Source organism: Equus quagga, chromosome 6, assembly GCF_021613505.1.
Source record: "Equus quagga isolate Etosha38 chromosome 6, UCLA_HA_Equagga_1.0, whole genome shotgun sequence".
In the NCBI taxonomy this organism is placed as follows: domain Eukaryota; kingdom Metazoa; phylum Chordata; class Mammalia; order Perissodactyla; family Equidae; genus Equus; species Equus quagga.
Window position 1 is genome coordinate 18,045,033 of NC_060272.1, and position 24,970 is coordinate 18,070,002.

General features: G+C 39.9%; 1 protein-coding gene across 1 annotated transcript in view; it reads left to right on the forward strand.

Moving 5' to 3' along the window:
• Positions 1-6,309, forward strand: part of DCT (dopachrome tautomerase) — a 35,442-nt gene extending 29,133 nt beyond the window's left edge. The window contains exon 8 of the mRNA XM_046664510.1: positions 2,789-6,309. Coding sequence (XP_046520466.1) covers positions 2,789-2,958 — 170 coding nt within the window. The 3' untranslated portion in view covers positions 2,959-6,309. The remainder of the gene's footprint in view (positions 1-2,788) is intronic.
• Positions 6,310-24,970: the final 18,661 nt, after the last annotated feature.

Here is a 24,970-nt window from a genome sequence, read left to right on the forward strand (position 1 = left end):
ATACCCCTGCATTATTTTGTAACAAGACCAATTATTTCCAACGAGCCCGGACCACTCCTGCTGGGTGGGTTTGTGAGGTTGATGTTGGCCTGCCAACAGTTTGGGCTACACCAGGCTTTATGTGTGTGATCTTTAATTAAAGTTTTTTTAAGTCATGTTTTTAAATTATAAATTTGTTTACTAACTTTTCCCACTTGGTTCAAAATATGGGAGGATATTTTGATAAGTGTGTATGAGGGCACACATTTTTCTGTTTGCCTAGGCCCCAGTATAGCTCCATGTGCCATTTAAGGAATTTTAGACAGGTCGAGAAAGGAAAGGTCAAACAATAAAAAATGTCTTAATTTGTCAAGAAGCTGAAAAACACACAGCCTATCTGCTGGTGGCTTTTCCTCATTTGTGTCTATCTCATCTTCCTTTCATCTCAGCCTACAGAGTTACCACAACAGTTTCAGAGCTCACATCTTTCTCTCTGACTTCAGCATCTTTTAGACCCTGGAACCTGTCCTCTGCCTTTTGTTCTAGTTCTGCCTCGAATACTGCTTGTTCTCCTTACTGATTCGAAGTTTCCTTTCTTTGGGCAGCTGAGGATAGTTCTTTCAACCTCTTTCTCTTTTCTCTGGGATTGAACATCATAATAATCAAAAGTTTGGAATGTGCATTTTGACATGCTTCCATCTCTTCTGATGTCAATCAATTAATAGGTATAGACAGAGAGCCTAAGTCTGCCGAGAATGTGTTAATTCATTAGAAGATACAAATTCACGTTCATTTATTGGTTTGACAAAGAAATGTACAATCCTGCCTGGGGAGACATAACTGTAACCAAAGGTTGGAGAATGGGGTGAGAGGTTTGGGAAGGCAGGTGGGTCTTAAACTAGATTCAAAGATATTGTAGATCTTAGGTAGGTTAGGGAGAAAGAAGAGAGCATTTTAGACTGAAGAAGGGCTGCGAACACAAATGTGAAAGGTACACGTTGTCTACATAGAGGACTGTGAGAAGAAAGCCTGGGGGTAGTGGAAGGCTTGGGTAGAAGATTACTGTGAATTAAGGGTGGATCTGGGAGAAGGGCCTGATTACAGAGGGCCTTAAAAGCTAGGCAGAAATCCCAGTGAGATACTACTTCACCCCCATTAGGGTAAGTACTACCAAAGAAGCAGGAAGTAACAAGTGTTGACGAGGATGTGGAGAAATTGGAATCCTTGTGTGCTACTGGTGGGAATGTAAAATGGTGAAACTGCTGTGGAAAACAGTATGGCAGTTTCTCAAAACATTAAAGATTGAATTACCATATGATCCAGCAATTCTGCTTCTAGGTATACACCCCAAAGAATTGAAATCAAATACTCAAATATTGTTATACCTCTTTTCATAGCAGGATTATTCACAATAGACAAAGGTGAACACAACCCAAGTGTCCATTGAAGGATGAATGGATAAACAAACTGTGTTGTATACATACAATGGAACATTATTCAGCCTCAAAAAGGCAGGAAATTCTATCACACATTACAACGTGGATGAACATTGAGGACATTATGCTAAGTGAAATTAGCCAGACACAAAAGGACAAATACTGTATGATTCTACTTACATGAGATATCTAGAGTAGTCAGAGTCATAGAGACAGAAAGTAGAATGGGGGGTGCCAGGGGTTTGGGGGTAGGAGGTTGGGGAGCTACCATCTCAGTTCTGATGAAAAAGTTTCTGTGGCTAGATGGTGGTGATGATTGCACTACAGTGTGAACGCACCAGATGCCCCAGAACTGAACACTTACAAATGGTTAAGATGGTAAAATATATGTTATATGCATTTTACCACAATTAAAATAAATAATCATTTGATTCCTAAACAAAGAAATGGCAGAATAAAAATCTATGTTTTAAAAAGATGAGACTGTCAAACCCCCCCCCCCCCAAAACCAAAAGAAGATGAAACTGTCACCAGATGCTGCTGGGTTATAGCAGGAGGATAAAAATTAAAATCTTCTTGGAGTAATCCCTTCAGGATGGGTCAGGACCCTCTGTGGGATTGGAGGAAAAGAATTAGAGGTAGAATTTTACATCTAGATGAGTGTAGGGTATAGAATAAAAATCCAAGTCAGAGAAAGTGAATTTAAGAACAGCTGGCCAAGGATAAAAGAATTGTGAAAGACATGGCAAATAGGCATAAATATACTAAAAATGAAATCCATTAATTTTGTAGAAGAGCATTCATAAAATATAGTTGAGTAGAGGATTGGATCTGTCATGGGGAAGATTCAGATTTTATTCACAACTATTTGAATGGGTACAAATTTCCTCTGCTCCTGTTATTGAATGTCTCCTGTTGTAACAGCCCATCTGATCTCTCTCACACATTTATCACCCTATCCAAAGGCAGAGACAAAGGCAGAATTCCTCTACCTGAGAGTTGTGTGTTTTGCAGTTCCCCAGACACCATTTTAGCCTGCAATTTTACAAATGAGTTTTTAACTCACGAAGGTAGTTATATACTTCCTTGGAGGGTTTATTCTGTATAAGTATTTATTATAAGAAATTTTTAAAGTGCAATAAACTGTCTTTAAATAACGGAATTCCATTTCCCACTTCTTCAAGAAAAACAGTTGTGGATATGATAAATAGTTGGTAAGAAAGGGGAAGATAAATTTTATTCTACCCAGTGTAGTTTTGCTTTATCAACAAAAATGCATGTGAAAGGCAAATTGGTTTATTCTTTCCTTTTCTAAGAGTATTCAGCTGATGAAAATCCTAATCATAGACTCTTCTCTTCTGCTTTAATTTCAGTTGAACAAACTCCAGGTTGGACCACAACCCTGTCAGTGGTTATGGGAATGCTGGTGGCTTTGGTTGGTCTTTTTGCTCTACTGGTTTTCCTTCAGTATAGAAGACTTCGAAAAGGATATACACCCCTAATGGAGACACATTTAAGCAAGAGATACACAGAAGAAGCCTAGGATGCTCACACTTACCCTAGAGAAGAAGCTGGCCAAGTTGTAGTTCTGACTCTGACAATGAACAAACCTTAGTATCCTTCCTTTAGTTGAAGATCTTTGGCATAGCTCCTCCAAATGTGGCGATGACCCCAAAGACAGAAGATGCTTATTTATAGTCTGGTTTGCTTGTTTGGCAAACTCAAGCTAAAGTGCTAGAGGCTATCTCTGCCATCAAACAAAGGTAGAGCTGATGGTTTGTGGTATCACATAATAATTCCCTATGTTGATTAAGCCTCCTCACGTTCTGAGAGCACCAAAAAAAACCTGATAGAGTGGATTCATTTTAATTTACAGGTCAGTGTAATTTGAGACCTGGACCAGATCACGGTTCCATCTTTCTTGGTCCAAAGGTCTTCATTTGTAATGGGGTGGAGGTAGGGGGTGGCAGGTGCTACATGAATCTCCAAGATCCATTTTAGTTATAAACATCTATGCTTTTAGGTGCCTTTCTGATAATTTTCCTGAGGCTTGTTTTTCTTCTTTGTCTTCTCTGTCTTTTCTTCTCCAGCTTTTAAAATGTTCTTGAAGATGAAAATAGGCCTTATTTTCCAAATAGGATGGAGAATAAATGAATGAATGAATGATAAATTCAGTTCTTTTTTGTAAATTGGACTTTACAGAATTTATCAAGTCTGCCCTTTCTGACAGTAGGCATATCACAAGGTTCAATAGCTGGATAAACATTGATCCTATAGTGATAAATAAATAGACGAGGGATTAAATTATAGAGCTTTCTAGTTGTTACAAACCTCTTAACAAGCATAGAATCACTATTTCCAGGAAACGCTGACTGGTGAAGGCTGGCGAGGCGATAATCCTGAATATGAGACAATTTGATTAGTGTTCCATTGCTCTGAGGCTCCCTTTGGCCGATCCTGAACCAGTTCCTTTACTAGGCAGCCTCAGATGAAAAATCTTTCACGTATAATGCATTTGGCTTATTTTTAAGAGTTGACTTCAGATTCATTAATGCCGCACCGTACTGACAGTTACTTACGAATACTCATCGATTAAGTGTTATCATTTAAAAGCAAACCATCCATACAAAATATAACAATTCAGAATTAAATGGTTATGTTCTGCTAAGCAATCATTAGGTCAAGAGATATAAGAATGAGGTAGTCTTTACTAAGAGGTTTAGACTTATTAAGATGATGCTTGCTGAGAACTTAATGGTCATTGAGATTTCAAGGCAAATTTCATCTGCTCCTATCTGGTACCTGTGCATCAGGAGTGAGCCCAAAGTTCTAGAAGGTGGCCCATCTATCTGTTCATTTCAGCCCCTCTCTATCGGAGTGAATGAGTGTTGATAGACTCCTGGAGCTGCCTCCTATATATGGGGGGCCTAGAAGGTGCAAGATTCATTAAGATAGTGTTATCTGCTGGAATAAGACTGTAAAAGCCAGAAAAATGAAAAAGCCCAATGTGACCTGAATTTGAGTTTGAGTGAGTCTCATAATCCTACAGGTATATCTGAGAGTAGGTTCAGTGGATGAGAATCAAGATAGCCCCGAGTTCTTCAGGGGGTGAAGCCCCGCTTGGGCATTTTTAGCCACAACCACATACATTGATCTCAACTCCTGCCTTTATTCGTGGAAAATTCAGCAATGGTTCAATAACATGCTCCACTCTAGAAGATTTATGCTCTGAACTCAGGGTTGTTGAGGAACACATTTTTACATCCTGTTTTTAAACCAAAAGAGAAATATATTAAAATGAAGCTATAATTGTGCATGGTAGATATGTTTCTGAAAAGTTAGGTATAAATCAATTATGCGTTAAAAGCATCAGGGGAAATTACTTTTTATAGATGAACTATTACGAATAATTCTATAAAGCACATAACAACCTCTAGCTTATCTTCCAGGTATATCAGAATTTTTATGCATCATATTCCCATAAGATTTTTTTGAAGCAAGATCTATCTGAGGTAGAAAAAAAGAGTAATCATTTATACTTAGCTACTTTTATATATAGCAATGCTACTTTTTATAAATATTATGTTTTATAATGTCTTCCTAAGAGAAATAATTGCCTAATTTTGTAGTTCATATAAGAGGAATAAAATTTTCTAACATTTTCTAACATTATAATAAATCAATGATCAGTAAACCTTTTAACAAATCTAAAGGTAGAACAAACATGTGGAATAAAAAAGTTGGTATTTACTTACACTGAATATTATGCAGATAAACTCAGGCAATATCACCGAGCACTGTAGGGCTATACTTCTCATTAATAGGGAAAAAATTCAACCTTGAAGAAAACGAATGGATCACTTTATATGCTTCTATGCACAGTATTAGAAAAACTGCATGTATATGAATTTTGATTTCAAAAGGAATGCTTTTACAAAGCTAACATTCAGAAGTGAACTGAAATCCTTTAACATCCTTCCTTTGTGAATTAAATTCTCTTCTAATTCTAACTCTTTGACATTAATTTGTTTCTTGCTTAGGATTTAACATTGTTAATTATAATAATCTTAATGAATAATTTCAATCCCACATTAACAAGAAGTCTAAAACTTATTAAAGAAGAAAATAAAAATAAACCTTGTTTTGCACATTATTGTTTGTCTGTTGGGGGCTATTGTTTTTTAATTTGTGAACATAAATTTCCATCTTTTTGACATTCAATATACATATATTGGATATGTGTATATATATAAAAACTACGTAACAACTACTTCACTTTTGAAAATAAGTTCTTAAACTGATGTTTCTACTTTCTTTTGAGTTTCTAAGGAATTGCTACTTCCTGGCATTCTGTTATACAGGTGGGAAAAGCAGACACCAGCCTTTTTTCAGGTGAAGAGTTTTGCTGTCCCCTTAGTCTAAAGACTGATCGTATGGTAGGAGTGGCGTAGGGTGGCTACTTAAGTCACTGACCAGGAAGGATCCTGCAGCAGCTAAGTGGCAGATCCTCCTGGAAAGGCTTCCAGGTCAGTCAGCTTGTTGGAGACCCTCAGAATAAGGAAGTTAGAGCCAAGGAAGCAATGTTTATGTCGTGTCCGCTTCCACATCTAGACTTTAAGTTTCTTGAAGCTTGGAGAGGTCAGACTGTACCTCTCTCTGTACAGCTCCACTGCCATCCTTTCAAAGCACTTTAAGTACTCAGAAACTGTTGATGGTTCACTGATACAGGGGCATAAAAGAGCCAGTTCACCACTCCTCCCCACAACTGGGAGATAATTACTCTCCTTGATGCAATGGCAAATCCCAAGGTTAAACTCTTCCTGTTTCTACAGTGCCTTGCTCATCCTGAGTTCCCTATAAATATTTTTTGAATGAATAAACTAATCTCAAAGTAGAACTTGGACCATGAAATTAATAACAACCTATTTTTCAGATTCTGAGTTGTACATATACTAGGTGGAATTTTACTCTATGCAACCCAATACAAGGGGATACTTTTCAGCCCTATTTTCTTCTTGAGTGTATCTTCCCCCCATTGTTGGTAGGCCTTAATTCTACCATTTATAGGGACAAAGATAGAAATTTAAGACCCCACAGTATCATTTTAAAGCCTTCCACTATCTGATGTCTTAAAAGCCTTGTTTCAGTGGATGGAGTTAGTGGGCGCATTATTCAGCCGGGCAAACCAGTGCCCTTCTTACACCGATGGACCTAAGAGTTTCTCCAGAAACTCTCCAAAGATGACAGGACTTTATCTTTAATGGCAATTCAAGCTGAAAATAACCTCTATGAACTTAATTATGCCTTGGCAGGTAGTTTAATGAAATCTTGAAAATAACACACAAGAAAATTCTGAGCAATAGGATAAGTTAAAGTTTTCTACAAAGAGACAAAACAAACGAAAACAAAAGATTCCTATTCAAGGCCTATATGCGCTCTATATTCTCACCAAGACTGTATCTATTTGGCAGAAATCATTAATGCACCTGTGTTATTTGCCACGTTGACTCAAGTCGGACTTCTTGGATGTAACATGATTGAATTTGGTCCTTTCTCTTCCTGCCATTCTCTGCTCCTTTGGTGGTTTATAAACATAAGTTAAAACTGGTGTTTCTCAAATGTAATTGTTCTCTGTGTTGTAAATAACACCTTGCAGAATGTCCTTCTTTATTAAAATACCAGAATTTCCTGCCAGAGTCCACACTCTGATTACTCATTCACTTTGTATGTTATTGAGTGTTTCTGAATTTGTAATGAGCACAATGACCATCCTGATTAACAGCAGAGGGGAATGACTTACGCTAAAGCAAAACCTGCCCTCTTGTGTTTTATTAGAACATTGCACAATGTGGTAAAGTTCTTATAGCTATTTTTCTCTACCGTGGTTAATTGCACGGGTCAAAGAAAGAAAACAAATAAATGCCGGGAGATTTGCCATGAATTCAGAAATCAGAGAAGAAGAAGCACAATATTTAGAAGGAAATGATTTCCTGTGCAGGCAAAGTGATCATATAATTAAGGCTTTTAGAATTTCTTTTTCAGTATATTCTGATATGTTAAGTGTTCACCAGCAAGCCATAAAAATTTGGGGAAACATTTTAGGCTGCTGGGCAAAACTCTTTTATGCTTGTCAAATACACATTAGGGTATAATTTAGTTAAATATTATTTACATGATCATACTCCAGCTGGAGTTTGGGGAAATTTCTTTTTCAATTAAAAACTGTTAATGAGAAACTGGTAAATTTTGGAAGAGTTTTTAGAAATATACTAGATCAGTGAACTGAAACCAGATACAAATATCTGAATTTGAGTGTGAGTATGAGAGGTGTCATAAAATGTCCTTTACTCTGGAAAATTCACTTTTCAAGACTGGACTATTGGTATGATGGTGCTAAAAGCAAATATTTATATGAGTGCCCACAGTGGCTTATCTTATATTCACTGGTTGAAAAAGGGACTCGCATAATAGAGAAAACATGATCTCTATCTAGTTTTTGTAAGGCTTTTCCTTCTAGTACAGATGCCCAGGTACAGATTAAAGGGGGGAGATGGGCAGGGCATTGTCCACATATTCTGAGAAGTTTTAAGTGAAAAAATTGGGGCTCAAATTTTCCAACTGGCTATGCCTGTTACTCATCTTCTCTGTGCTTCTCTCCGAATGGGGATTCCAGACTTGGTGGCAGTAGCTAGCTGTTTTCACGGAGAGTAGGGAATAGGCAAAAACGTCCCCAAACCCAAAAAACAGAAATTGGGGAGTCAGATTCGAAACACTTAGACTGCTGCCAGAAGAAGCAGTCTTGGGAGAGTCATTAATTTACTCCCTATTGATGAGTATGTTATTACGTGGCACGCTTTGCTGAAAAGTCAATTTCCAAAGCAGGAAATTTATTACTTACTTTTCTACTTAAAGTCTCATTTCCAATATTTTATTTGCTTCTTTAAATAGTAAGTTTTGACTTGACTATTGCCACTGAGTAGTCTTTTTCTTCTTTTTCTCTCTCTCTTTTTTTTTTTTCGAGGAAGATTAGCCCTGAACTAACTACTGCCAATCCTTTTTGCTGAGGAAGCCTGGCCCTGAGCTAACATCGGTGCCTATCTTTCTCTACTTTATATGTGGGACGCCTACCACAGCATGGTGCACCAAGCGATGCCATGTCCACACCCAGGATCTGAACCAGCAAACCCCAGGCCGCTGAGATGCGGAACGTGTGAACTTAACCGCTGCGCCACCAGGCCAGCCCCAGTCTTTTTCTTCTTAGAAGAATATTTGCATTTCGAAAGTCTTGCATTTCACACCAAGGAGGCATGCTCAGCTAAAATGCGCGTGTAGTCACAGACCTACTTATGCAAGCAAATGATCAGCCCCTGAAAACAGAAATGTAATTGTGATCACAATCCGTGCAGTAATCTGTCGCTCCCCTTTCTCTTGTTTGATTGTAGCAAGGATACAACTTCCAACCTTTCCAGCTCTGAAGCTTTTATTAGAGCTGCACATTTTCTTTTCATTTCAGACATCTTACAATTCTGAGGCTTGTAACATTTTACAGACTCAAGGTCGTTTTCTTTCTTTCTGTGCATTTCTCTCTTCTGTGATGTCCTCTTATCAGGATGCAGGCTTCTCTGTGTTTTTAACACTTTTACTTCAGATAGTCCCAACTCTTTGATCCCGTGCTGACTCTAAATCATTTGCTGTCAGCTGCCCAGAGCAGAGATCTGGGGTGTCTCGGTGCCGCTATCTGCAAGCGCTTGACAGCATCATCTGGCCTCTCCAACAATCAAAGGGCTTCCAACCCAGTAACATGCAAATTTGTTCCTTTTCTGCTTCAGTCTGTCACAGCTCACATTTTGCAGCTAAACCACACAAGAGCAGGCATGATAAAATCATTCTGAAGTTGACGCTGGGCATAATGGATGTAAATTCATTGTTTTTCAACAACAGTTCCTCAGAACATCAAATTACTGTGAACTCACCTGCAGCTAGATGGCTGCCTTGGATCTGTTTTTCGCTGGCTGGAGAGATGATGCCATTGAGTGGCTTTTATCACAGAGCAATCTGCTCACCTTTGTTGTAGCTGTCACAAGGTAGGAACTCTGCTCTCTGGAAGGGTTTGCTGAGACTTCTGGGTATGTACCAACTATACATAGTCACAGGAGAAAACAAGGACGCTGCAGCTCATTTCCCGTTTATATCTGTCAGCTTCCCTCTGCTAGAACTTATTCCCTTCCTCTGTACATACACTAAAAATGCCACTAGAAAATGTTAGCTAAAAAGCCCACTACTTTTCCCCATTCAAACCACCAATAAGTGATTTGACCTTAATTATCTCCCAGTGTGAGATCTCTGGCAGTCTAAGATAAGGGTTCTGGCTCCCATGAATAGCACTGAATTTCCTGAGCCGGGTTGCAAGTCAGTGTTCAACACAATCTGAGCGTAATTCTCTCTGTTGACATCTGGCTGCCTTCTTTTCATGCCCGTTGGCCCTGGCACTGGTTCAGTGGTTAGGGAGGGCTCCCAGGGCCTGTTTGCAAAGGCAAAGGGGCACTTGGGGAGGAAATATGAACTGGCCTCAGCTGGCGTGGAAGTGAAACGTGTTAAGAAAGTTTATTTTTATTTTACTTTTTAAATTACTTTATATTTTGATAGTAAAATACATACAATATGAAGTTTCCTTGTTCCTTAAAGATTGCAAGAGAAACATATTGGTGCATAAAGAAGGGCTCCTCAGAACGTAGAGGGACAAAACAGTGTAATGGTTCAGTACGTGGCCTGTGAGGCAAAGTATAGACATTTAAATTCCAGCTCAATCACTTATTTGCCACCTAATCTTTTTTTCTAACTTTGGTCTTTTAAAAGCTCTGGGCTTTAGTTTCCTTATGTGCAAAAGGATATTGATAATGCTCCTCCTGCTCCACACACACAGGTTGTTGTAAGAATGAACTGAGTTCATATATAGCAGTCCCTTCTTATTCATGGTTTCGTGTTCCTTAGATTCAGTTACCCTTGATCAACCAAGGTCCGAAAATATTAAATGGAAAATTCCAGAAATAAACAATTCATAAGTTTTAAATTGTGCACCATTCTCTACCTGCCTGTTGGTCACTTAGTAGCTGTCTTGCTTATCAGACCTACTATCGTGGTATCACAGTGCCTGTGTTCAAGTAACCCTTATTTTGCTTAATAATGGCCCCAAAGTGCAGGAGTAGTGATGCCTGCAATTCGGATATGACCAAAGAAAGTCATAAAGCGCTTCCTTTAAGTGAAAAGGTGAAAGGTGTGTGAAACCGATGCTACAGGTTGAATCTTAATAAGGAACGAGAAAAAATCCTATGCTGAGCTTGCTAAGATCTACAATAACTTTTATTACAGTATATTGTTATAACTGTTCTGTTTTATTATTAGTTATCATTGTTAATCTCTTACTGTGCCTAATTTATAAATTAAACTTTATCGTAGGTATGTATCCATAGGAAAAGACATAGTATATATAGGGTTCCGTACTATCCCAGGTTTCAGACATCCACTGAGGGTCTTGGAACGCAACCCCGTGGATAAGCCGAAAAGGAAGCCTACTGTATGTAACTTCTTCAGAACACTACCTGCATTAATTCGACTGGGTGGTCTAAACAAGAGAAATTTATTTTCTCACGGTTCTGGAGGCTGGACGTCCAAGATCAAAGTGCCGGCAGGCTTGGTTTCCTCTGAGGCCTCTCTCCGCGGCTTGCAGATGACTTCTCTCTTGCTGCCTCTTCCCATGGTCTTTCCTCTGCCCACAGGCACCCCTGGTGTTTCTCTGTGTGCCCAAATTTCCTCTTCTTCTAAGGACACGAGTCAGATGCGATTATGGCCACTGATCACCTGTTTGAAGGCCCTGACTCCAAATAGGGTTACATTCTGAAGCACAACATACGAATTTTTGATTTTTTTGTCAACATACAAATAATTCAGCCTATAACAGCAGCCTGGAACAGAGAAGTCACTCAATAAATGTTGATATTATTTGTCAAATCTCTTTGGAATGCATGGTGTGTGAAACCGATGCTGCAGGTTGAATCTCATTGATCAAGACAGGAAGTCGCAGCTCCAAAACTCAAAAGTAGGCTCTGCCGAGTGTGTGATGATATCTGACAAACCAGTCAGGGCTCTGTGTAGGATCGTTGCCCTTTTATTCATGATGGAAGTGATTTCTCAGTACTCAGCTGGGGGCGGGAGTGTCACTGAGCCACAGACGGTTTCAGTTGGCACGAAGATCTCTCATCACACAGTGAAGAAAAAAGGGAAGGGAGGGGGAGCCGGCCATCCTGCTAAGCCCCAAAGGGCACCAGTACCTTTTTCACTTGGTAGAGAGAGAACTGGAATGTAAATGGTGTGTGAAATGTTAAATGTGAGTGAACTTTAAGCAATTGACATGGTGCTTCTGCTTCATTACCAGTTTCATTTTTTCTGCTAGTGAAGCCAGAGAAAATGTTCTCAGTTTCCAGTTCTTTCTAAGACATGAAGAACTTTAATGGCAGACTCAGGTTGGATTCACCACAGAGAGACCTTGGATCCTCAGCGCCTGCCCTTTCCTTAGTTTGCGTCCTTTGGTTTGGCTTTGAAGGGGGAGAGAAACAGACGGGGATCGGGTCATAGGGAGGGAATGGGTTGGCTAACTCTCCGCCTCCCTTAGTGTGGAGCTTGAGCTATTCAGTGCCTTAAAGAACAGCTGAGAGAAAGGGAGAGAGTCCGCACCTGCTTAGTCACACACCCCGCTGCTCAGCGCTTGCCTAGATACTCGAAGGTTTGATTCATAATTTTAACCTTCCAGAGGTCGTTTTTGGTGTTTACATATCTTGCCTGTTGTCTTTCACGTACTTGACTATAGTGGAACATATTCTTCCAAAAACTGAGCATTAATACCCTTAGCCTGCCTTATAAATTGCACATTGGATTTGCACTTATCATCGAACCAATGGAAATTGTGGGCCACACTGCGCAGGGTGCAGCCTGCCAGGCAACAGTTTGGCTTCTGCAGAGTCGTGAGGTTTTTCTCCCTGCAGTATTGCATTCTTATTCCAGTATTTAATTTCATGTTTACTCCTTCATATTTTAGAAAAGTGGGTGAAGAATGAAGCAAAAAAAGAAAGACTAATGAAAAGTTTCACAAATTTAATACATTTGGGACAAAGATGGAAGTCAAGACGGGGTAGATTTAGCCTAATGGAATGTAAGCTGGTTCACTGTGGATTTAATTGCAACGGAGAAGAATAGAAAGAATAATAAAAATCCTGAAAGCATATCACCAGAGATTACGTGGAAATGGTGAGGTGTAATGACAAATTTCAGAATATTTTTTCACTCTCTGGGAACATATATTTCTTGTAGACTTTCAATTCATCTTTGAATATTTACTATCATTAGGATTAGAATCGGCTGCTGTCAGGTAAAGTGTGTTTGGCAGAGGCTAATTTTAATCGGCAATCCCAATCTGAACTATTCTTTTTCAGTAGGCCATTAAACATATCAAAATAATGTCTAGGGACTGGCCCTGTGGCGCAGCGGTTAAGTTCGCTCGTTCCGCTTCTTGGCGGCCCGGGGTTCGCTGGTTCAGATCCCAGGTGCGGACATGGCACCCCTTGGCAAAAGCCATGCTGTGGCAGGCGTCCCACGTATAAAGTAGAGGAAGATGGGCATGGATGTTAGCTCAGGGCCAGTCTTCCTCAGCAAAAAGAGGAGGATTGGCAGTAGTTACCTCAGGGCTAATATTCCTCAAAACAAATAATAATAATTAAAAATATAATGTCTATTTGTTTAACTGTTAAAGCAAAGTGAACTGCATCCCCCCCGCCCAGAGTTTATATACTTATTGAACAAAATTTAAGGAGACAAAAGCAAATATAACTTGTCCCTTTTATCATTCATCACTTTTAACAATTCAATTAACAAATAGAAATTGTATTCCTGACCCTGACTAAAAAGTCCTTTTCCAAAGGTCACAGGCAGCCTGAGATTGCAACCTTGGGGTCCAGATATAATCTCGTTTCTTTATTTCCAGTTAATGATATATGACCCACTATCAAGAAATCTAGGATTTCTGTCTCAGGGTTTTCCCCTCCTTGAATTACTCAGAACTTCCAGGGTTTCTGTGGGCTCCAGTCTGACTTTATCCCGGAAGAAAAGGGCACTGGTAATTGTTTAATTGTTCTTGCTGTTACTTCTCATGACCCCACAGGGTGGGTTTTGGAAACTGGCTGTAAAGAGTTCAGCAGATCAGCCTGTGTCCCTCTTGACTGAAGAGATCTGTGAAGAGCTGCCCCCTGCTGCCCTTTGAAAAATGCTGTCCCTTTCCCAAATCGCGCAGGATGTCGCCGCCTCAGGCTGCGGTGGGGCGCAGCTCTTTCAGCACCACACACAGGCATGGCTCAGGATACCACCTGCCCCCGGAACATGGGGTTTGGCATTGGACTGGCCTTGTTTCTCAACTCACTGTCGCTTTCCCGGCAGAGGAAGGAGAGAGTTTTCCCTCGGGCCCTGGCGGCTTTTCCCTTAGGAGCCTTAGACCTCCCACTGTCTGGTTACATTTCTTTCCTGGGACAATAGCACCACCTGTTCCTATTTCTAAGAGAAACCAAACTTAGGACCTTTGATGGGGCCCCACATCTACTCCAGTAGAGGCCCACATTCAGTGACTTGCCTTCCCTAGGACGCGCCAGGTGACATTCAGGCATCCTTCTCTTCAGAGCAGAGAAAAAGAAATCAACCTAATGCAGTAAGACAATTTCAGCCTCTTGTGGACCATCTGGTTATATAATTCAACTGAAATTTTGGATCCTAAATCTCTTCCAGGATTGTCACAGCCTTCTGAACTTTGTAAATACTGATTATTAACCTTTTAGCAAAATTTCTTTGACTACTACAATAGGCTTTCTTTCCTAAAGAGTTATTTACATCATTTTTTCCATCTCTCATTTTCAATTAAAATGGAAATATTTCACAGGGTGGGAAGGTGGAGGGGAAGAAAAAGGTTTTCCTTGTTGCTAATGTCTTGTTTGCTTTTTTATTTTGAGGAACAAAAAAGGTAGAAGTGAGACTAATCCTTTAAGTTTGTCGCTACGTAGATTGTAGGAAATTTTGTGACTCTTTCTGTCTTGTCTGTCCCTGTTTCTTTCTCCCAGTTTTTAAATCAGAAAGGAGTAATTGTTGGTTGTGAAAACTAAAGGACATAACGGTCAGTCACTGTGCTAGTGGGTAAGTTAGTTAGTGATCTTTAATCGACCACCTAATATGGTACGTAGATGCCTCTGCTTTTGGGTATAGCTATCAATGTAAAGTAGGCATAAGGAATGGTTTTTATTAATAGCTCGTAATTATATCAGAATAAGAACTAAGTCTCACCAGGTTTTCAGTAGGAGGAAGTAGGATTATATAATATATGGAGCTTGGATGAACAGCTAGCCATTTGGAAAATTATAAAGCTGGCTTCCCAACTTTATTCCTTCCACCAAAATAGATTGCAGATGGATTAAAATTCAAATTTAAGAAATGAAATTATGAGAGTAACAGAAGGAAATATAAGTTAATATCTTTATAATGTAATGGTAGGAAAGGCCATTTCTAATTACCACATTAAATTTAGAAAGAATTTTTTTAGATTTAGACAGCATTCATTTAGAAAATTGTAAAGTAAAAGACCAATAGATTTGACAACATTCAAGTGTTAAAAATTTATTTTTTGAGCATTGACCATGTGTCCGACACTTTTCTAGAAGTGAATAAGCAAGTACTGTTTCTGCCCTTGTCCCCCTTCAGTCTATCCTTATACTGTCAATCACATCAGCATAGTCATCATGTCACTACCCACTCAAAATCCTCAAATCACACCTCATCTCACTCAGAGTCAAAAACTTACAATGACTTAAAAGACCCACAAAATCTGCCCCTTTCCTTCTCTCTCTGAATTCATTTCCTATCACTTTCCCTATCTTGCTCATTCTGTGCCAGCCATACCAGTTTCCAGGCTGTTCCTCAAATAGTACGTTCTGCCTCAGGTCCTTTGCACTTGCTGTTCCCTCTCTGGAGTACTTTCCTCCTTGACACATGCGTGGCTTGCTCTCTTACTTGCATGTTTTTACCCCAAAGTCACCTTCTTGGTGGGGCCTTTCCTGACTACCCTGCAAAAAATTCAACTCCCCACAGGGGCACTTTATATCCTTCTCTCTGATTTATTTTTTCTCTTTAGTGCTTAACATTATCTAACATACTGTCACTTTCTTATTCATCTTGTTTATTGCCTGTCCCCATACTAGAAAGTGAGTGTCATAAAGGCAGGGATGTTTGTTCATTTCCAGTGACCAGAATAGCGCCTGGCATATAGAAGTCACTTAGGAAATATTGGTTAAATAATTGAATGAATAAATTACAGTTTTGACTATTTGAATTAGTGACATTTAGGAAATTAAAGATGCAAACTGGCACTCAGGAGGTAGTTCAGAGCTGGAATGTCAGGTTTAGGAACTCATCTGTAGGAAGAGATCATCAAAATGTTGCCAGTGACGAGATCTGCAACATGGCCCTAGAGGTCAGGGAGATGTGAAGGGTTAAACCACAAGAGGGCCATAAAGAAAGCAAGCATAGGGAGAGCCCAAACTGTGCGCCCTGAACAGGAGGCTGGGGGATCTAACCCCAAGTCTTCCATCTGCTGGCAGGGTGAACCTGGATAACCAACCTGGCCTCTCCGAGCCTCATTTTGCCCATCTGTAAAACTGGGGCATTGAAATTAAATCATCTTCAAGACTCCTCTAAGCTAAAGAGGAAAAACTGTGTGCTATAACAGAAAGAACACTGAAGTCAAAAGCAGAAAGCTGGGTCTAAGTTCTTTTTCTAACATTTGCTAGTTCTGGAACTTGGACAAATTATACGTGTTCTCTGAACCTCAAGTTTCTTTCATAAAGGATGGTAATGCCTCCTTCACGGGTCGGTAGAAAGGACTACGTTAGGTAACACATATGAAGACACTAACCATGGTGCTGGCACATCGAAGTTGTTCAGTAATCGTTCACTGAACCTCAACTAATGAATCTAAAATTCATATTTCGTGATTATAAAAAGGATTGGAGGACCACCTCATTTTCCAAGGATTTTTCCCTTATCTTCAGAAACTTTGGCTGACTAAGGTAAATAAAAGCTAAAACGGAGGACAATTAAAAATCAAAAGGACAGAGATGAAGCAAAAGGAGCAGAGGAATTGATAATAACTTGTTCCTGACATAATTTAGTTACAGAACGGGACACTAAATCTAGCACTGTTTCTCAGCAGCTAAATGAAACCTAAGAATACATCAGCTCTTCTAATTAGCACTCGAGCCTGCGAGAAAGCTTGCCCGCTCATATGTAGAGAAGTCTTGTCTGTGATGGATAGTTGATCATGCCAGCCACTATATCATTACAGAGGGACACTGATAACCTTGGACGGTGTCTTCTTCATCTTTGATTTGCAATTTATTCTGAATTAAAAGACACAAAGATGGGGTAAAGCTTTTTGTTTGCTTGTCTGCTTTGTTTTTAGGTTCAGAAGATGGGAAAATCAGATTGGCTTCAAAATAGAATGATAATAAACTAGCATTGGCATCAAGGAATATAGGGAAAAGAACGAAATCAAAAGTAACCCCCTCGCCCTCCTTAGCCTTTGGCTACCCCTGATATCACTTTTGAACAAAGAACAGTCTCTATTGTTTAGCACCCAATTTACATTTTTAAGTGAACCAACTAGATTTTGCCCCCCGTTCATTTTAAATTATGCGAATTTCATTTATCCTAGTGTGAAAACAGAAAAAATTTACTTACAGAATAATGACTCTACACAACTTGAATGCTTTCTATACAGAAGTGAATTGTCTTCTCCATTTTTGTCCCTGAAAAAGACTTAACAGAGCCTGTCCCTTCTCCTCCGTACACTATGATAGAATTAGAAAAAAAAAAAAAAAGGAAAGATATTACGATTTTGTTTCAAACGTTAAGGAAAGATGATTTAAGACATTGTTTGGGGCTGGCACTGTGGCCGAGTGATTGGGTTTGCACGCTCCACTTCGGTGGCCCAGGGTTTTGCCAGTTTGGATCCTGGGCATGGACATGGCACCACTCATAAGGCTGTGTTGAGGTGGCATCCCACATACCACAACTAGAAGGACCCACAACTACAACATACACTATGTACTGGGGGCATTTGGGGAGAAAAAGAAAAAAAAAAACAAACAAACTTTGTTATCCATGCAGGGAAAAGACAGCAGAGTTTGAAGAAAAGATAAAATTAGGAGGAATATGAAATGACCTGTCAAAGTCAATGTAAGCTTCATAAAGTTCTCTATACATGCATTAGTTATCTACTGCTGCTCACAGGGCTGCAATCAAGGTCTCAGCCAGGGCTGAGGTCTCATCTGACACTCAACCGGGGAAAGGTTGGCTTCCTTCTGCTGTCCTCACTTGCTTGCTCCTTGGGCCCCACAAACATGGCTGCTTGCTTCCTAAAGCCACCAAGGGAGGGACACCTTCACCAAGACAGGCATTTCAATCTCAAGTAATGTAATCCGATATGTGTAGTCACATATTTCCTATCACCTTTGTTGTTTTCAATTAAAAGCAAGTTGCGGGCACCACACACACTCAAGTAGAGGAAAGACACAGCAGCATGAAACCAGGAGGCGGGGGTCACGGGGACCATCTTAGAGTCTGTTCACCACTATACACAAAATACATAACGTGTGTTGCAATCAATTCCAAATAAAAGATACACAAATGATTTTGGACGGACAATCAAATCTGCAAAGCCAAGCATCAATTAGTATCCATTTGTGGCCTCCGCCTCATCCCTCCCGCTGTCACCCACCCTGCAGAGCCTCCTGCCAATGTTAGCCTCCCTTTCTTCTGTTTTCCCCTCACTACCTGCATTCCCAGTTTCTGGCAACTGCTTCCTCTCATTTTCTGAAGTTTAAACTCTGACTCTCATCTCTGGAGTTCAAATAACAGCACCTCACGTGAAATCTACCTTCCCTCCTTCTCAAAGGTACTCATGTGGCTGCCCCTAAAACAGGATCTTTTCCTTCTTCCTTCTCTTGTTCTACTTACCAACACCCCCACTTCAATCTTGTTTTGAATAGGAAGATTTAGACATTGGAGATGCCCTCTTTTCTTCAAATCATTCCCTCTAAGCACCATTGGTTTTGAAAAACTTGCTGATATTCATTTCTTTCTAAAGGTGTACGTATTCTCCAGAGCTGAGCTCACCTGTGTGGCATCTCATTTAGATCCAGATCGCAGGTTTTCTTTTTTGTACACAAGATCATCTCAGTGCCTTTTTAAGTGACTCTCTGCAATTTGCTCAGTGAGCTGCAAGTAAGGCCCAGAGCTTTCTTTTTGATAACTGGCACGCACTCAGGCTGAACATCCTCACTAACTGTTTTAAGGGTTCATTATTCTCCAGGAAGTGTGTCCTTATTTTCAAGACTGGACCATCTAGGTTGGCAAACGTTTTTCATGAGTAATTTGAGAAGCCAGACATGGGCTCCAGGTTCATGGCCCAGGCCAGGTTGGTGCCAGGGCCAGCCTCATGGGGGTGGGACCTGTACACTTGCACAGGCTCCCATGTTCAAAAGGGCCCCATGGTTGCTTTAATCCTCTTTTGTCATCACTTTAAATTCTTAATAATTTTATCTTTGAACTTGTGCTTTGTATGTAAAGTCTGATGGGACTATGCAACACGTCATGTCGGCAGATGTGATATGCATAATGAGCAGAGGAGAAGTGCATAACATACATATCTGCTGTTCCTCTCCACTCCTTTCACGCATAGCATTTGTGATGTTCCTTGAGCACAAAATTCTGGTGGCCCCAAGATTTGTGAGAGAGTTCAGCAAGACCCAAAGCAAGTACCAGTAAGCCTGTTGCACCTATGACCGGTAAGTGGGGGTGCTGATAGCTCCAAGGGACAGTGTTTCCATTTGAATGAGAACTTTTTCAAATGCAGAAAGAAGATGATAATGTTCTAAGTGACAAAATGACCAAAGAAGCTTAGCATATCTTTTATTACTCGTGGTACTTTCCTGTTAAGTCAACCACTCACCCTGAAAATCATGACACAGAAGGAAAGGGAAAAATAAAGCAGCCCATAGTTCCTTTTCCTCTCAGTCCTTCAGAAGGTAGAGAGTGTTGGTAGAATGTGTGACCATCAGGAAGTGAAATGAAAACAGTTAGTTTGGTGCAGCATTTTTACTATTCTGGTAAGAGCAAAATATATATGCACATACAAGCTATGAAATACAGATTGTGTCATTTTTGTGATTTCCACATACGAGTTAAATATTCTTAAATTTTCATGTAAAACTGTCAGCACACAATATAAAGATGACTAACAAAATTCATGCTATATTAAATTTTTTTTCCATTAGAACATTAAATAGCAAATTAAAAAACACCGTGACAAGTTGGGAAAGACAACGGAAGAAAGGAAAAAGGTTTATATTTTGGTACCCCTAACTGGACTTTTTTCCCAGCACAAGGCACCCAACATTTTCATTTTTCAGTGGGCCTGGTAAATTGTGTAGCTCTGGGTACTGACTGAGGTGGGAGAGCAATTCCCTTTGTTCTACGAAGACATGTGGCCCCAGGCCAGAAAAATTTTAGAAGGTTTCCAAGTATTCCTTGTGATAGCTCATTTCAGTTGCTCTTAGTCCTTAGAGCCGAGTTGTAGGCAGCCCAAGATACTGATTTTCTCAGCCCTCAGTGCTGTGGGCAGGGCCAAAGCTGGTCAAAACCCTCAGGCAGGGCTCCCCTGGACTCAAGGAGCCTCATCCATTGACAACACAAGACCACGTATATGGAGGGGAAGGTTGGGGAAAATTGCCTTAGAGAACTTCAGTTGTGGCTGAGATCAAAAGACTTTAAAAAAATCTATAATCTAAGATCCTGGAGAGGAGACTGGAAGAAAACATCTTCTTTCAAATGGACGTGCCTGAACCTCAAGACCACCCCAGAAGCTGTCAGTTTTGGTTAGAGCCAGATGAGTAGGGGAGCACATGAAGTAAACAATTTTGATGATGCAGTTGATTCTTGTTGTTTATGGTAGTTGTGTTCTATGGAGTCTCAGCAAACCCTGAATTAGCGAATACTGAATCATTGTCCCTGGGTTAGGTTCCTGCATGCCCCTGGCCACAATATTTTCATCAACATACAAATATTTTGTTTTATGTGTGTTTCTGTTTAAAGACATCTTATTTAATATATATTGTCAGTTCATTGACATTGAACTCACAGCCAAGAACAATGCAACATGCCTGAACAAAGCTTATCTAACACATGTCTTTTCTCTGTAAGAAACATCACAGACTCCTTGAGTTTAGGAATGCTACACAGTGCTTCAGCACTATGCTCAGGGGCCATTTAAACAGCAAAATCACCAACAAGAAGCACAGAAATGTGAAAAACATGACGCTAAATAGACTGCGAAAAGCATATTCATTTACGGTAGAAGAACTGAAATGAGAAGGCACAGCATCACCGTGTTTGACCTCAGCCGGGATGTGCACATTAAGCAACTCAAAGTTCTCACTGCTCTGTGCTTACGCGTGTCTGTGAACGACTGCAGAAGTGCCTGAGTATTGACTTTGGAATTACAAATAAATTTTAGCAGATAGGCAAATTTGCAAAGATGGAATCCGCAAATCATGAGGACTGACTATACGGAGGAGAAAGTTCAAAAACACCAGCTGTATACTTGATTCTAATATTTCATGTAGAGTTTGAAACCAATAGATATTGGTCTCTTTGTGGAATAAAATGTCAAATGAAAGTGAAAATATAAACAATATGCAGTGTCTGGGTGGCATGGTACACCTATTCCGTCCAATTGTTACGAGGATGAAAATCACAATTACAATGGAGCAGATAAAGGTTTTTGTTGTTGTCGCTGCTATGGTAGCTACTGTTAACAAATCATTCCATAAAATTAGGTCAACTAAGGCGTGAGTAAATTTTTCACGTAAGTGAGAAATGTATACAACAGCACAGAAGACTGTTCCAGAGTTAAGTCCTGGTGTTCATCTCAGGGTTGAATAAGTGTAGTAAAAACTCTTGGGTCGATGGCCTGAAGAGATGGCAAGCTGGAGTTGCGTTGCTTATCTGGAAGCCCCAGATTTGCCAGTAAGGAGTTCATGGTAATTCTGAATCCTTGTTTTAAAAAGGGGATGAGAAAGCAGGTTTAAGGGTCTAGGTGCTGACCTTTTTGGTGATTTTAAAGAGGGGTCACAAACTGGCTTTGGGGAAGGAGATTTCTGCTCTGAGATCTGCTTTGTTTACCAGCTGTGTGCTGAATGAGGACCTCGGAGTCACAAGGAATGCCTTTGGGTGAAGCCGGCCCTTGGTTAGGGCCGCCACCTCCTGGTGCCTTCTATCTTGGAGCTCTACGATTGTGCTTCCCGCTTGGGCAAGGAGGCAGTTCTCCGGACCAAGCCCAGAAGCCGTGGGCCTAAATTATTTTCTTTTTCTTATTTTGTTGGTATTATCACTATTTTAGCCATTCTGTACATGTTTTTGCATTAACATAGATTACACAGCTTAAGTACTCAATATATAGCAAATATTTAAAAAAATACATACCATTTGCAGGATTCTATATTAAGAAATGATTCTCTACTAAATTTCTAAAAATTGTAAATAAAATGAACTGAATTTGCTTCTTTTTTTATTGAGGTAACATTGTTTATAACATTATATAAATTTCAGGAGTGCATCATTATATTTCAATTTCTGTGTAGAGTACATCATGTTCACCACCCAAAGACTAATTACCATCTATCACCACACACATGTGCCTAATCATTGCTTTCACCCTCCTTCCTCCCCCCTTCCCCTCTGGTAACCATCATTCCAATCTCTGTGTCTATGGGCTTTTTGGTGGTTTTTATCTTCTACTTATGAGTTAAATCATACGCTATTTGACTTTCTCCATCTGACTTATTTTGCTCAGCATAGTGCCCTCAAAGTCCATCCATGTTGTTGCAAATGGCAAGATTTAATCTTTTTTTTATAGCCGAGTAGTATTCTATTGTGTATGGCTAGTATATCTTCTTTATCCATTCATCCATTGATGGGTAGTTAGGTTGTTTCCAAGTCTTGGTTATTGTGAATAATGCTGCAATGAATGTACGAGTGCAAATATTTTATGCATTAGTGTTTTTGTGTCCTTTGGATAGATACCCAGAAGTGGAATAGCTGGATTATGTGATAGTTCTAAATGCTTCTGCACAGCAAAGCAAATCACCAACAAAACGAAAAGACAACCTAACAGTTGGGAGAAGATATTTGCAAACCATATATCTGATAAGAGGTTAATATCTAAAATATTTGAAGAACTCATACAAATCAACAACAAAGAAACAAGCAACCCAATTGAAAAATGGGCAGAGCATCTGAACAGACATTTTTTCCAAAGAAGATATACAGATGGCCAACAGGCACATGAAGAGATCTTCAACAACACTAATTATTAGGAAAATGCAAATCAAAACTACAATGAGATATCACCTCATGCCAGTCAGAATGGCTATAATTAGCAAGATAAGAAATAAGAAGTGTTGGAGAGGATGTGGAGAAAAGGGGACCCTCACACACTGCTGGTGGGAATGCAAACTGTGCAGCCACTATGGAAAACGGTATGGAGATTCCCCAATAGAATAGAGCTACCATAGGATCCAACCATAGGGCTAAATTACAATGGGCCTAAGCAAGAGGCACTTTGCCCTACACTGCCAACTGCCTCGGTCCCCCCTCCTCTTTCCAGGCCAAAGGGAGGAATTTGCTGCTTTTTCCTGCATCCCTCACAGTCTTGACCAACCCTTGCTTTGGGGCTCTTCCACATTTGGAGCTTTCTATTTTGAAATAAGAAGGATTTCTTAATAATAGCAGTAAGACATATTCAGAGGGAAATTAGATGCCTGAGGATTTGGGGGTACTTAACTCTTCCTTTCTTTGTGCTTTATAACTGTGATTAACACAGCACAGACCACACTCACTATTTCTTATTGCTTAATTAAGAAACATCTCAGAATTTTCTCCCTATTAGTTTCAGGCAGATTAGAAGGAAAAAATATTTTAACAGATGCTAAAGAGTCTTTCCAACAATTTGAAGATTAGGAGAATGCTTTTTATCGAGCTCCCAAAGTGTTCCCTGGCTGCTGCTGCCAGAGTTGAAAAGAATTTAGTGGCTGAGTATTTAACGAACAGCCAAGATGCTCTGACAAAGAACTCTTGGGCAACTATTACTCTGGCTCCAAAGAGTTATTGCAAATTAAATTTTATCCTTGTCCTTTATGATCTATATTAGGCAGTAGGTGTAATATTATGACTTAAATATTCTTGTCTTCCACTGTTAATAAAATCACACATTCATTAATGTATGTGTACCAGCTGGAAATATGCAGCAGCGCGCTCCAGTGGAAAAACCGGATATTGTATCGGCAACTTCTTAGGCAAAAGGCAGGGTAAATACAATTTGAGTTTGGGGACAGAGTAATTACTGTCACCATCTGGTAGCACAGTCTTTATCTGAACTCAAACCTCTTATGTGTTTTAAGTGCTTATGGGGCATCTTGCTAGGCAACCTAATATAGGATTACCTTTTCGATGTTACCTTGAAACCTAATCAAGGTTGCCGTAGTCTAATAGCACAATATCGCATTTGGCATGATCACCGTCACTGTAAAGCAAAGTCTTTTAGTAGTATTTATTAAGTACTTTCCAAAGATGCATAATCACCAACGTGAGTTGGTGTTCATAGAGAGTCATTAGTCAGCTCAGTCTTCAATATTTGTAGAAAAGGCAGACTCAGCAAGAAACACATAATGGATGTAAAGCAAATACAAAACACAACATCCCTGCAGCCTATTCCTTCCCTTGATGGATGGGAACGCTGCGTCTCACAGTCTCACTTCTTGGTGATTTCTGAGCACCATCTTTAAAATATTTGGCATGAAATATGAGCTGAACAAGCATTAGGAGCACAGCAGCTAAAAGGAGCCTGATGGGAAGAAATGGTATTTACTTTAATGGCCATGGCTTAGGAAATTGCCATATTCCACACTGGGTTAATACAGGCTTAGGGCGAAGGGAAGAGTGAATGGGCAGTCACGCTGACTGAGGGCATGGAGGAAACATCAAGCACCTTCTTCTAGTTGTCACTGCAACATCAGAACTCTCCTCTCCCCTGTGCTCCTTCTCCCATCCCCACAGCCCAGAGCAGGGCTGCGTTAGACAAGAATTGTGATTAGGGTAATTCAGCAGCTGGGAAGGTATTTTCTGACAGCACTCTAGATAATGGAGTGCCGTACACAGGGTAATAAATAGGAGACTATGATTATAGAGCGGTAATTCAGTCAAGAGGTTAGATGACCTCATAAACAGCACAAAGCCACTGTGGTTTGTCTTGAAGTCATCAAGACCTTAAGATTGAATGAGAACTTTGCTAGTCAATATTTTGCCTTGTTTATTTCTTTGGAGTATAGGGAGTTGGGGGAAAAAAAACCCTAGGT